Source organism: Podarcis melisellensis, assembly GCF_964234715.1.
Source record: "Podarcis melisellensis genome assembly, chromosome: 5".
NCBI classification, from domain to species: domain Eukaryota; kingdom Metazoa; phylum Chordata; class Lepidosauria; order Squamata; family Lacertidae; genus Podarcis; species Podarcis melisellensis.
Window position 1 is genome coordinate 94,083,014 of NC_138537.1, and position 13,436 is coordinate 94,096,449.

Sequence of the window (13,436 nt, forward strand, 5' to 3'; positions counted from 1 at the left end):
ACAACAAAAGAGGTTTAAAGACTGCCTCGAGGGAAATCTTTAAAAATGTAGTAGAAACACCGACAACTGGGAAACACTGGCCTGCGAGCGCTCCAGTTGGAGAACAGCCTTTACCAGAGATGTCATGGACTTTGAAGAAAACTCGAACTCCGGACGCAAGGGAGAAACATGCTAAGAGGAAGGCACGCTTGGCAAATCCACACCATGATCAACTCCCACCCGGAAACCAATGTCCCCACTGTGGAAGGATGTGTGGGTCCATAATTTGGCCTCCACAGTCACTTACGGACTCATTGTTAAAACCGTGTTTATGGAAGACAATCTTACTCAGCTACGAGTGATCGCCAAAGAAGAAGAAGCAGCATGCTCTTAGTTACCCAAACAGTGGAGTCTCCTATCTTTAGATCCCTGTCCTGGCAAACATTCTTGCAATTGATTTTTTTACCATCTTATTAAAATGTTGGCCTTGCTTCAAGTATTTCTGCAGCTTTCAAAATGCTGTAGACCCACACCTTTCAAAACTGTTTGTAAAACAAAATAAAAGATTCCTAGTGAGAGGAACTTTTGGGAGGAACCCAAGCAGTAAGCCATTTCTTTTCATTTATAGCCGAGGAAACAGGAAACACGGGTTGTCTCCCTTTTGCAGAGTTGCGAAGAGAGACCCTGCCTCCCCCACCCCCACCCCCACCCCCACCCAGGGATGCATATTTGGCAAGATTAGGTGTTGCGTCTCAAATTACAAGGCGTTGATCGCAGGAGGCCACAGGCACCAGTGGAGAATGGCAGGAACCTTTCCAGTTGCGAACAATGCAAGTTGCTGGGAGCCAGCCTCTCTGCAGGCTCAGTGATTTGGGGGCTTCTCTTTACTGCCTTCCCTTATGTTTGGACTGAGAGTGCACTGGCGGCCACAGTTTCCCAGGCTGTGAGCACGTGTCCAATGGCTAACCCTTTGGCTGTCCATATTTCTCAGGACAAGAGCTGGTTTTAATTCTAGCATTTTTTTTTGCAGGAGTTTAAATGCAGGAGTGAGCTGCTGTGAGCATTACATTTTTGCTCCAAGCGAACCATTTTTTTTATTAAAAAGTTGTTATTAATATTATTATTATTATGACTACATTCTGGATGGAAGATGCAAAGTGTTGAGTGGATAAATTTCCGTACAGACTGGAGGATAAGCAGAGAATGAAAGAAGAATAAGTTTACTTAAGAAGCATCAGCTCAGCGAAGGAAGATTTCCTCCTCCGTGAAAGTCAACCCAAGCGGTGAAAATGATGATGATGATGATGAGGCAGGTACAATGTGTAAAAATATGGAGCGTAAACATTAATTCCTTAATAGTGGTATATATATATATATATATATATACTAGATATATGCATGATTTACTATATGTGTGTGCAATTTCCGATTGATATACGAATTATATTCAGTGTGTGTTTTGCAAAGTCTCAAAGAGGGTGATTGTCAGAGTGCGATCTTCATTTTCAAAGGACATTTGTCACACCTTGGGCTACAGAAATGAGAAATAACTCTTGTGACAGAGTCATTTCTGACACTGGGCATCCTAAAACCTTAAGAATGAACGTTCACCTGTTTGATATCCATATGAGGGTGGGTGCTGAGAAGCTGGGAACATGAAGCAGACCAGACTGATTTGATGCTCAGCAGTAGAATGAGCTACGGTGTCATACTACAGATTTGGGGTGGCATTTTCAAATGTTCCCTATATAAAAAATTTCCCTGACAATAGAAAACTGGCATAAAGCTTTTAGCCCAGATGTCTGCCTGCTGTGCTGGTGTTTGTTTCCATGGTGTTTGTAGCATAGGGAAACAACAACAACAACAATAATAATAAAGTCCTCCATCTGAACTGGTGGAGTCCTTTTTACCATCTCATAATCCCCTGCATGTGCAGATGTGAGCAACCACCTAAGCGAAACTATTTTAAGCCTGTTGCTTATGAAAAGTGCAAAAGTATAGGCAAGGAAATAAAATGGAAGGGTGGACAGGAAAGATCTACCGACGGTTTGCTTAGACAATATATTATTGCAATAACCATAGCACTCTCAGTGTACTTGAAAGGGTAGAGATAAGACAAAAAGACTGATCTCTATCATGAGGAGTCTACAATCTAAATGGTAAAGAAATGGATAAAAGTTTTTCATGGAAGAAGGAAGGAAAGTATGCCGATCCAGATTATTCTGTAAGGATGCAAACTGCACAAACTTTCTGTAGCATCAACATTTGGGTGGGAAAGTTTGCTCAGAACAAATCGTCCTCTGTGACCTCAAAGATGTTGGTTGTAACTTGCTCTTCACGTTCTATTTTAATCTGGCCGAGGAAAGAGCACACACACACACACACACACTCATACCCGATGATATAAGCATGTATAAATTTAGAGGGAGAATTAAAGAGGCATGCAAGCTAAAATTATCATCTCCATTCTTAGTGAGCTAGTGAGATAAATTCAAGGGAAAATGAGGCGGCAAAGTGGCCTTGGCTATTGATGATGAGGAATTCACTCGTTTTGCACACACCATTTTCACCTACATATAAAACCTCGAACATTTGCCTAGTTTTGGTGAAATATGTATCAGTAGAATTCATTTGACTTATAGGCATTAACAAAAGAGGAGAAAAAGCAGGCCCCCAGAAGCTGAAATCTGATTTGTAAGAGAGAGTCAGAAAGTTTCCAGTATTCCTCTCACCCCCCCACCCCCAATATTTTGAATGTATTTGGTACAGAATCTACCAATTTGCAGCCTCCCTGTGCATTTTTGTAGATCACTGTCAATATAGATGTTAAGGCTGCAATCCTATAGCCACTAAAATGGACGCAAACTCCATTTAACCTGATGGGACCGTTTTGAGTAGACCGGGGGCTGTCAGTGGCATCTCTTCTGAGAATTAACAGTGCAAATCTAAGCATGTCTACTGAGAATTCGGTAGGGCTTTCTGCCAGGTAAAGCGGCTCAGGATCGCAGCCTCAACTCTTGAAAGCTATGCATGCTAATAATTTCAGGCTGCAGTGCAAGTCAGTTCCCGGTAGCCTTGCTCGCGCGGGAGATGGGCCTCTCAGCTGCCATCCTGCACGCACTTACCTAGGTGCAAGTCTCCTGGGAGACAGTGGGGCTTGCTTCCGAGGAAACGCACCGCACTCCCCCCCCCCCCGCCAAGCTTTGCTCATGCCAACTCCATTTCCCATCCTTGTAAAACATGCCAGTCGAGGGCTTGAAATGACTTTTCATGCCCGGGAGCGCAAGAAGAGCATCCAAACGCTGCCCCTCCCTCCACTCCCCCCCAAAAAAGCAGCCTGAGAGAGAAAACTTCGCCCCGAGAGTTTCTTGCTGGTGTTTCCCGGCCCGGGTTTGCAAGGGGCCGGCGCCGGAGGAGTGCGCGGCAGCCAAGGGGTTAAGGCGGCGAGCCATCTGGCGGAGCGGGTTTCTTATAGCCGCGCAGATTCAGGTTCGCGGGCGCAGAGGTTGCAGCTCGTCTCTCGGCTCAGAACCGTGCAAGTTGCGGGGGGGTCCTTGCTGCTGCTGCTGCTGCTGCCTGCGGGCGAGCGAGCGCGCCTCTCCAAGGGCCGGATCCTGCGCAGCCAGCTCGCTCTCTTCATGTCGGCTTCCCTGCAAACGGCCCCGCGGATGCCATGCTCACTTCTGCCACGGTAAGGGGACGGGGGTCGCGGGAGGGGGCCGAAACACCCACCCCACCCCCTTGGCCCGATGAGGTTGGGCCTCACTCGGGCACCGGGCTTGTCTACTCGCGAGTAAAAGCCACGCCGGACTCGCAGCCCCCGCGCGCGGGGCTGCCCAGGCTGGGGAGCTGGGTCCTCTTCCGAGGGAAAGCGGGATGTACGCGAGGAAGTCTGGGGGGGGGTCCCCTGGATTTCCCCCCCCCCCATAGCTTTGGAGGAGACATCGAGCAAGCTCGGTTCCTAACAAAAGCAGGCGGGGAAGGAAGACGCGCGCGGGGGATTCCCCCCCGGCCACCCCCCTCCCCGTCTCTGTTCCTCCAGGTAACTCCGATTTCCGCGGCCCGTTCCAGGTGTGGGTCGTCTCCTCCCTCCCCTTGCACGAAGGCGGGGACACCCCCCCAAAAAAAATGTCCCGCGTGGCGCAAACCATTCTCCTTTCCAGAAAATCAAAGGCAGGCTTTGCGCGTCCGCGGGTCGGCGGAGTGCGCCCCCCGTCCTGTGCGCGGGTGCGGAGGGGGAAGAGCCCCCCGTCGGGGCGCCCGAGGGAAAGCGCGCGAGCAGGAGCCTCCGCCTTCCTCCTCCTGCAAAAGTCGCCGAGTTTCTCGGGAGCTTCTTCGGGAGACGCTCAGCCCGATGGCTTGCGGGCAGGGAGAGGCGGCGAGAGGCGAGCGCAATCCTGACATGGTTTGGATACTTTTCAGATCCAGCCCTTTAATCCTCCCCGTTAAAATAAAACTAGGAAAGGGCGAAAGTTGGTCTGGATCTCGAAATAGATGGAGAGAAGAGCGGGGGACGGGGGACGGGACGGGCAGACGGCAGGATTTGGGTTTGAATGAAGTTTGCTGGCGGGCGGCTTCTTCGGTCACTTTGCGCGCAGCTATTTGGAGAGGCGAGCAGGAGTCCCAGCGCCTGCGAAGCGGAGGCTGCGCGCTGCGCCCGCGGGCTCCCTCGAGGTATAGCAGGGGCGAGGCGCGTGCGGGAGAGTCGGACTGGATGGGTGATCTTAGGTAGGCTGTATCTCCAGAGAGGTCTTCAACCCCCCCACCACCGCCCCCAGCATCCAGGCAGTTGGGGGAACCACGTGCGTGCAAGAAAATGCAAGCTTTGCAAAAACAATTTTTTTATATACATAAAAAAAACCACATTCCAGGGATCCAGCTGCATTGTTGCAAAACCACAATAATGCAACGTAATCTGTAATCTCTAAACACGCCTCTTAGGGACGAAGTGGCAATTTAGAAGAGCAGTAAACCCTTTTATAGCCTGAAGTCTTTCAGGGTATATGTGTATGTGTGTGTGTATGTTGAATCTCTCTCCCCACCCCCCGAAATAAAATAAATCAAAATTCTCTGCGCATAAAAAAAAAAAATGGCACACCTGGGAAAAGATTAGGCTGAATCCTGTTCCCTCACCTGCTCGTTTTGTTTCTCTCCCACACACGTTTTTGTGTGTGTACAGGTCTGGCTTTCTTGTTTCTGGCAAGCTTTTGCTTCCTGTCTGGAGCGGTGCTGTCCCGACTCCAGGGGAAGCTTTGCCACTGGAGTCTACTGACCTCATTATCATTATACTACCTGCAGAAAGTAAATAAGGTTGGGTTGTGGTGTCTGCCCCGGCTGATGGTAGCCTAAAGACCGGAAGACAGTGGCAGGAAACTACAGGTGGAAGCGATTCTTGCTGTAGTTGGGGCTGACATGGAAGCAAAGTGAAATTGGAGAGGTATGGTGCAAATCTGGTCTGGAGCATAGCTGTCAACTTACAGATTTGAAAATAAGGGACCAGCAGCCTCGAAAATAAGGGATCAGCAGCCAAAATAAGGGATCAACAATTACTTTGATAAAATACATATTTTGTTGCATGCAAATGGCTTTAGATACCTATTAGGTCCATAAATCACCATATAGCATATATGCAACACAAAAAACAGCAACAATTTGTTGTTGACAAAGGACAGCTGGACATAGAAAGGGCCCCATTACCTTCAGTAGCTTATTTAAGGGACATCATCAATAAAGGACAGCAGTGGGACATGGCGCTGGGATAAGGGACTGTCCCGCCAAATAAGGGACGCTTGACAGCTATGGTCTGGAGGTTAAAGTGAGCAGGTGTGCTCACTGGCATTCAACATACAGGAGGGACACACATTCAGACTTGAATGTTTTGACACTGCTGAGAATGCTATCAAGGGAGGTTGTGGCACTTCCAGGAGGTTCTTGGGGCTCAGGCCTGCGCGGAGCGTATCTTAATGTCCCTCCTTAATGTTCAGTGCGAAGACAAGCCACAGTTGTTTGCTAATGGGGGACAGCTTTCCCTGGGCATTAGTTCTGAGAGCAGGAGGGAAGGTGGGGGTGTGGGAAGGCTAGGATACGGAGGAAGGGTGGTCTTCTTTGTAGTAAAAGCACTTAAAAGATCTGTGCAAATTTCCCTTAGGCGTGGGGAACGAACAATGAAAGGAATGGTCCACACTTGTAATAAAGAGTGGAAGAAGACATTGAATGGAAAGAGAAGGTAAAGGCAACTGGGGAACAAAGGTTGCTCGCGTGATATATAGTGTTAGGTTCTAGTACTGAAAAGACCTTTTTATTTATTTATAAAAAATTTCTCCCTAATCCTTTGTTCCCCACTAATATGCAGAGTAATTCCTTGAGTATGCTCTGGAAGCATATAAACCGGTTATTATCCTGATTGCATTTCAACAGTGTGGTTAAAGCAGGTATGAGTTAATACTTTCTGGGGCTACATAGGCATAGTAACATTTAGATATTAACTTGAATTTTAAGATTCTTGGGTGTATGTAGCTATATATGCACACAATAATATAAATATGCAAATAATAAAAGTTATTTATTACTATGTAAATAATATGACAGCTTTTAGTAGCCACCAAAAAGAAAGCCTCCAAGGCCTGATTTATGTTTACAGAAAAGCCCAGTGTAGCCTTCTGGGACTGCAGCACTGTGTGTGTGTGTGTGTGTGTGTGTGTGTTTGTAGCCCCAACTCCACACAAAGCTAGTAAAAAAGAAAAAGATTGCACTAGATAAATTGACAGACTGTCCTGTCTCCCTGACATACCATTAGTTTCCCAGGAGCAGGACATTATTTTGGACGTAGGGAAACATTCATTCTTGTGATTCTCTCACTTAAGTTCTGAAGTGGCATAGTCTTTTTCCTGAAGATCTGGAAAACCCTGGGGAAAAAGTGTCATGGCATCTTGGAAAATAATAGGCATATTGTGTTCTTTCATGCAGTGATGGGATTCATCAGGTAATCCCATTATATTGAAATTGCAGTGAATTGATTTGCAGACTTGAGTTAGGGTTTGCTGGAGGATAAAACCAGTTGAGGAGTAATCTTGAAGTTAGAGGCCTGCAATGCACCTCACTGCTAATCCTAATGGCAACATTGCTGCATCAGTCTGAGAGCCCGTGTGGTATGGTGTCTGAAGACTTGAATGACAGAGACCTGGGTCCAAATTTCTAGTTAGCTACCAAGCTTACTGGATGACCTTAGGTAGGTTGTTATTTCTCAGGCTAACCTACCTCATAATATTGTTATACAGTCATACCTCAGGTTACAAACGCTGTGGGTTGCGCGTTTTTGGGTTGTGGACCGCGCCGAACCCAGAAGTAGCGGAATGGGTTACTTCCGTGTTTTGGTGCTTGCACATGAGCAGAAGCGCCGAATCGTGTCACACGCATGCGCAGACGCGGCGCTTCAGGCTGCGAACGCTGCGGGTTGCGAACGTGCTTCCCTCACGGATCATGTTTGCAACCAGAGGTATGACTGTAATGGATTCTCTGGAGAAATGATGGACAAGAGGCTGTTTGCAGGTGACCTGTGTTCAGAGGGTCACACAAGGCTGCAAATGGCATTGTGTTGTAAGATGCTTGTGGTAATAATACAGGGCGTAATAAAAAGATATGGTGGTAGTGTATCTGAGGATATAGGCCAGCTGCAGTTGTTTGTAGAGATGGTGAACTCTGGCAAAGTGTTGCAATAGAACAAGGAATAATGTATTGCTTCACCGTGGAAGTATCTTTTAATATATTTGCGAAGGAAGTTTGTTTGGTGATAAACAATCACTAGTACTGGAGAAGAAGGAATAAAGGGCCAAATGGGAACTTGGGCTGGTATTTAATACGGAAGAAAACATGAGGTAAACTGGCTATGATGTCAGAATATTTTCCCATCAAAATGTGAAGGTAGAGAAAACTGTGATATTTAAGTGCAAAGAACTGCTTTGATGGAACAGACTGTCCATTTAGTTGAGCATTCTGTTTCTAACACTGACCAGTCAGATGCTTGAAGGAAGATGACTGCCATTTCCCCCCCTGCATTTGGTTACTCAAAAGAAGGCCGCTGCTTCTGAACATGGAGATTCAGAGTTAGGTATCAGAGTTATCAATGAAAGTTGCATCTTCCGTGAATTTTGTCCAGTTCTTTTTGTAAAGCCATTCAAAGCAGAAATCATCTGTCTGACAGTTAAGATGGTAAGGAACCATGTTCCCAACAGGATCACTAGTGTGGAAAGAAGCCATCATCATAGAATTGTAGAGTTGAGAGGGACCCTGAGGGTCATCTAGTCCAACCTTCTGCAATGCAGGAATCCGGTGGGTGAGCTCAAACTACCAAGTTTCTGGTTAACAGCCAGACCTACTGACCCATTGCGCCACAGAGATTTGAATGGAAGCAGCTTGTACACTGTTGTTGGTAACATATGAATTGCCCCAAATCTAGTCTTTCTCATGACAGATTTGTGTGAGTGATAAAGTAGAATATTAAAATTTCACTTCAGTGTGCTTCATCGAGCATTTAACACATCTATCATCTGTATACAAAATAGCTCAAAAAAGTGATTTGTATGTTGGACTAGGACTGGGGAGACACAGTTCAGATTTCCACTGGCCAGTGATGCTCACAGGCTGTGAGTATGAGTCTGTTACTCTCTCTAGCAGCTTCATCTACCTCACAGGGTTGTTGTGAAGATAAACTATAGAGGTAGGGACAACCATGTATGCTGCATAAAGGTAAAGGTAAAGGGACCCCTGACCATTAGGTCCAGTTGTGGCCGACTCTGGGGTTGCGGTGCTCATCTCGCTTTATTGGCCGAGGGAGCCGATGTACAGCTTCCGGGTCATGTGGCCAGCAGGACTAAGCCGCTTCTGGCGAACCAGAGCAGCGCACGGAAACGCCATTTACCTCCCCCCTGGAGCGGTACCTATTTATCTATTTACACTTCGACATGCTTTCGAACTGCTGAGTCTGAGCAACGGGAGCTCACTCCGTCGTGGGGATTCGAACTGCCGACCTTCTGATCGGCAAGTCCTAGGCTCTGTGGTTTAACCCACAGCGCCACCCACGTCCCTGTATGCTGCATACAAACGTAATAAAAACAAATTAGGCATTTGGTAGCCTGGGTAGTAGATGGTGAACTCGAAGCTGATAGCTAGATGATATATTTACTATCTCAGCCAGCTGAAATTGGAGGGACAGGAATGTTTTGTAGGCAAAAGGAGTCAAATTTCATGGAAAGATGCACAAAGCCCACTTGAGAAGTTTTGCTCATCCTGTTAAAATGCTCCAGGCTCCCCTCAAAATCCCTTCAATTGCTTTGCTTGAATCCACCCCCTGCAGTTCATATCAGAACTTGCTTCATTGGCAGCCATAGTTCTGTTCAGGAGGAGCAGGTACTGGGTTTGAGGCACAAAGCTAAGGCAGTAATTTCCAAACAGTGTGATAGGGCACACAGTGATAACTGAAGGGTCTGGCCTAAAGGTCTGCCGCCATCTTGCAAATTTCCACTGTGCTGCTGGTCAAAATGGGGAACCCCAGAGCAGCATTGATCCTCGCTCTCCTTGCAGTGATGTTGTCCCAATGGAGCTGTGGTATTCTGTGAGGCAGCTTGCGTTGCAGCTGACTGACGCAGCGGAGTCTCAGAAGCATCGTCACTTTTCCAAAAGCATTTGAGTTTGGATTGAATGGAAGGGAGAGCAGAACATTAGGAGACAGTATTACGTGAACTGTCTTGAAGATGCAAGGAGAATGCCCGCCTATTTCCAGGGTGGGGTGGGGTTGGGGCAGAGCATAATACTGTAAGAGTTTACCATGTGTTATCAGGAACAAGAATCCAAACCACCCAAGTGAAAATGTGCAACTCCGTTTCTTGATTTAGTCATTTAGTCGTGTCTGAATCTTCGTGACCAGAGCATGCCAGGCGTTCCTGTCTTCCACTGCCTCCCACAGCTTGGTCAAACCCATGTTCGTAGCTTTGAGAACACTGTCCAACCATCTCGTCCTCTGTCGTCCCCTTCTCCTTGCGCCCTCCATCTTTCCCAACCTCAGGGTCTTCTCCAGGGAGTCTTCTCTTCTCATGAGGTGGCCAAAGTATTGGAACCTCAGCTTCAGGATCTGTCCTTCCAGTGAGCTCTCAGGGCTGATTTCCTTCAGAATGGATAGGTTTGATCTTCTTGCAGTCCATGGGACTCTCAAGGGTCTCCTCCAACACCATAATTCAAAAGCATCAATTCTTTGGCGATCAGCCTTCTTTATGGTCCAGTTAACCCACAGATTTATGCTTGGAACCTGCTAGTTCAAACCAGTGTGGCATTATTAACAACAGACCACTCAATAGGCTGCTGGGAGAGATTCACAATGTATTTTGAGGGCAAAATCCCCCAGATCTGTGCCAAACTGGAAGCCACAGCTAATAGACGTCCTTGGAGCACTGACTAGTTACAGTCTGTGGTATCAGTTTGGGTTGTTGTCGATGCTTGCAGAAGTAAGGTCAGATAGAAGCCCTCTTGATCCCTTCCCACAATGGTAGATGAAATCTAGTTGGAGCTGATTGAATGGATGGGTCTGTGGTTTAGTTCAGGAATAGGCAAACTCAGCCCTCCAGATGTTTTGGGACCACAATTCCCATCATCCCTGACCACTGGTCCTGTCAGCTAGGGATGATGGGAGTTGTAGTCCCAAAACATCTGGAGGGCCGAGTTTGCCTCTGCCTGGTTTAGTTAATGCCTTTCTATGGGAGGGATTTATGCCCACCCGTCCCTGGGCCCAGAGGTTTTAGAAAACTACTACCCAGTCTTTGATATTCCCTTTCTGGGTAAATGAGGAGGTGGACAGCCAGCTGCAGGTGTGCATGGAGGAAACAGTTTATCCAGACATCACCACTTGGTTTCAGGCCTAGTTTTAGCACCAAAACAGCCCTGGTTGATGACCTTTATCGGAAGAGAGTTGCAGGGAGTGAAACCCTGTTGGTTTCCCTTGATATCTCAGCAACTTTTGTCACCATTGACAGTGGAATGACGCAGGAGTTTTGAGGCATGATGCAGTAGTGGTTCCACTCCTACCAGCCCCATCCTTACAGGAAAGTAGCTCAAGGAGCATGGCCAGATAATAATGGTTCATTTGGAGGAATTCTACCCAAACCCACATCTTCAAGAGGCCCCAGATGCTTAGCTTTTTTATTATATAATTTAAGTCTCTAACACCACTTTGAGGTTTTTTACAATCACGTGAGAGAGTAAATAACATCTCCCCAAAACATGTCTACTTGCTGTCATGGGTGGTAATGTCAGCTTCTCCTGTAAGCAGGCAGGTGAGAGGACAAAGTAGTCTGTACAATGCAAGCTTCTTACTCCTTCCTTCCTTCCCCACCACCTGCTTAAAGCAGGAGCCTGGAGTTGCTTCAGATGGCACTTTTGTCAAGCGCTTTAAGAGAGCCCCATTGCTCAGGTGAGAGTGCCTAGATTGTCTTAAAGAGCTTTGCAGAAGCACTCTTTGAAGCAGCCTCCCTTCTTGAGCAATGTTTACAGGAGGGAGGGGGAGGCTGCTTCAAAAAGTGATTTTGCAAAGGGCTTTCAGACACCCCCTTGCACTCCTGCTCCTGTTTGAAGCTCCAGAGGCTCACACAGGGGTGAGAGTGCTTTCTAACTTTGAAGGAACTGCAGGTTCCCAAGTGCCCAAAAGCCAGCTGGAAAACCTGCACAAGGAATTTTGAGAGGTGGGTGGGGCCTCCCACCTGTCAAATTTGGCCTGAGAGGCCAGTCCTGATAAGGATCTGGTCTGTGGAGCCAAAAAGGATCCCCACCCCTGTTATGAAACAAAATGTGCAGGCAGCTATGGGATGACTCAGCCTGGCTGTTCCCCACCCACCCCTATAGGTGCTTTTGGCCAATGAGTGAAAGCAGAGCTGTGATTGACAAGTGAGTTTTTTAGACACTGGGCTATAGGAATCCCTCCCTGGGGCACTAAAGAGTTGCTCTTTCTTCCTCCCTTCTAGTGCATTCTTCTTTCGTGCTTCCAATTCCTTTTATAATCCTTGGAAAATCTGTACTGTAGTTTGTCCTCCCTCCCTTGCTAGCATCCAAGATTTGTCTTTCCTGTGGTGGGCTTGTCTGAAATAGGTGCTCACTAGAAGCTATTTTCTGCAGAAACTGTTGTTGTTGTTGTTTAGTCGTTTAGTCGTGTCCGACTCTTCGTGACCCCATGGACCAGAGCATGCCAGTCACTTCTGTCTTCCACTGCCTCCCGCAGTTTGGTCAGACTCATGCTGGTAGCTTCGCAAACACTATCCAACCATCTCGTCCTCTGTCGTCCCCTTCTCCTTGTGCCCTCTGCAGAAACTACAGTACATTAAATACGGACGGATGTTAAAGAACCTCCCCACTCAAAAGCAAATCAAAGTGTAAATTATCTGCCAGAGATTTATACATGTTCCCTGTTGTGCAGGAGCTAAAGTTCAGGCGCTCATTAAGAATTCAATGTGTACAATAAAATAAAAACATTTTATAGCATTTAAAAATCCTGATAATGATCTCCCGTTAATGGTTTTGCTCCACAAATACCCTTGCCAGGGATGTGATCTTGAACGATGATAATGACTCTAACTTGCCTATATGGAGATGGGTAAATATGTCTGGGTTTCAGAAACTTTTGAAACCTTTGTCCTTTATATAGGTATATAAAGGTAAAGGGACCCCTGGCAGTTAAGTCCAGTTGCAAGCGACTCTGGGGTTGCGGCGCTCATCTTTCTTTACAGGCGGAGGGAGCTGACGTTTGTCCACTCTGCAGACAGTTTTTCCGGGTCATGTGGCCAGCATGACTAAGCCGCTTCTGGCAAACCAGAGCAGCACACGGAAACGCTGTTTACCTTCCCGCCAAAGTGGTACCTATTAATCTACTTGCACTTTTGGGCGTGCTTTCGAACTGCTAGGTTGGCAGGAGCTGGAACAGAACAACGGGAGCTCAGGGATTCGAACCGCTGACCTTTTAATTGCCAAGCCCAAGGCTAAGTGGTTTAGACCAAGGCGCCACCCGGGCCCCAATATAGGTATATAGGTACTGTATGAATGTAAGACTCGCACCTGCTGCTCTGCCCAGTTTTGCCTTTGGCTCCACTTACCCCAGACATATGGGACACAGGTGGCACTGTGGGTTAAACCACTGAGCCTAGGACTTGCTGATCAGAAGGTCGGTGGTTCAAATCCCCGCGACCGGGTGAGATCCCGTTGCTCGGTCCCTGTTCCTGCCAACCTAGCAGTTCGAAAGCATGTCAAAGTACAAGTAGATAAATAGGTACCGCTCCAGCGGGAAGCTAAACGGCGTTTCCGTGCGCTGCTCTGGTTCGCCAGAAGCAGCTTAGTCATGCTGGCCACATGACCCGGAAGCTGTACGCCGGCTCCCTCGGCCAGTAAAGCGAGATGAGGGCCACAACCCCAGAGTCGGTCACGAC

At 47.4% G+C, this 13,436-nt stretch overlaps 1 protein-coding gene across 2 annotated transcripts in view; it reads left to right on the forward strand.

Moving 5' to 3' along the window:
* Positions 1-698: 698 nt before the first annotated feature.
* The window catches only part of NTF3 (neurotrophin 3), a 69,991-nt gene continuing 57,253 nt past the window's right edge, over positions 699-13,436 (forward strand). The window contains exon 1 of one of the 2 annotated variants that reach the window (XM_081911882.1): positions 699-1,292. In XM_081911882.1, the coding sequence (XP_081768008.1) occupies positions 1,269-1,292 (24 nt within the window). In that variant the 5' untranslated portion in view covers positions 699-1,268. Of the gene's footprint in view, positions 1,293-3,320; positions 3,671-13,436 lie in introns of those variants that run through there. The other variant, XM_081911883.1, reaches the window with a different exon arrangement.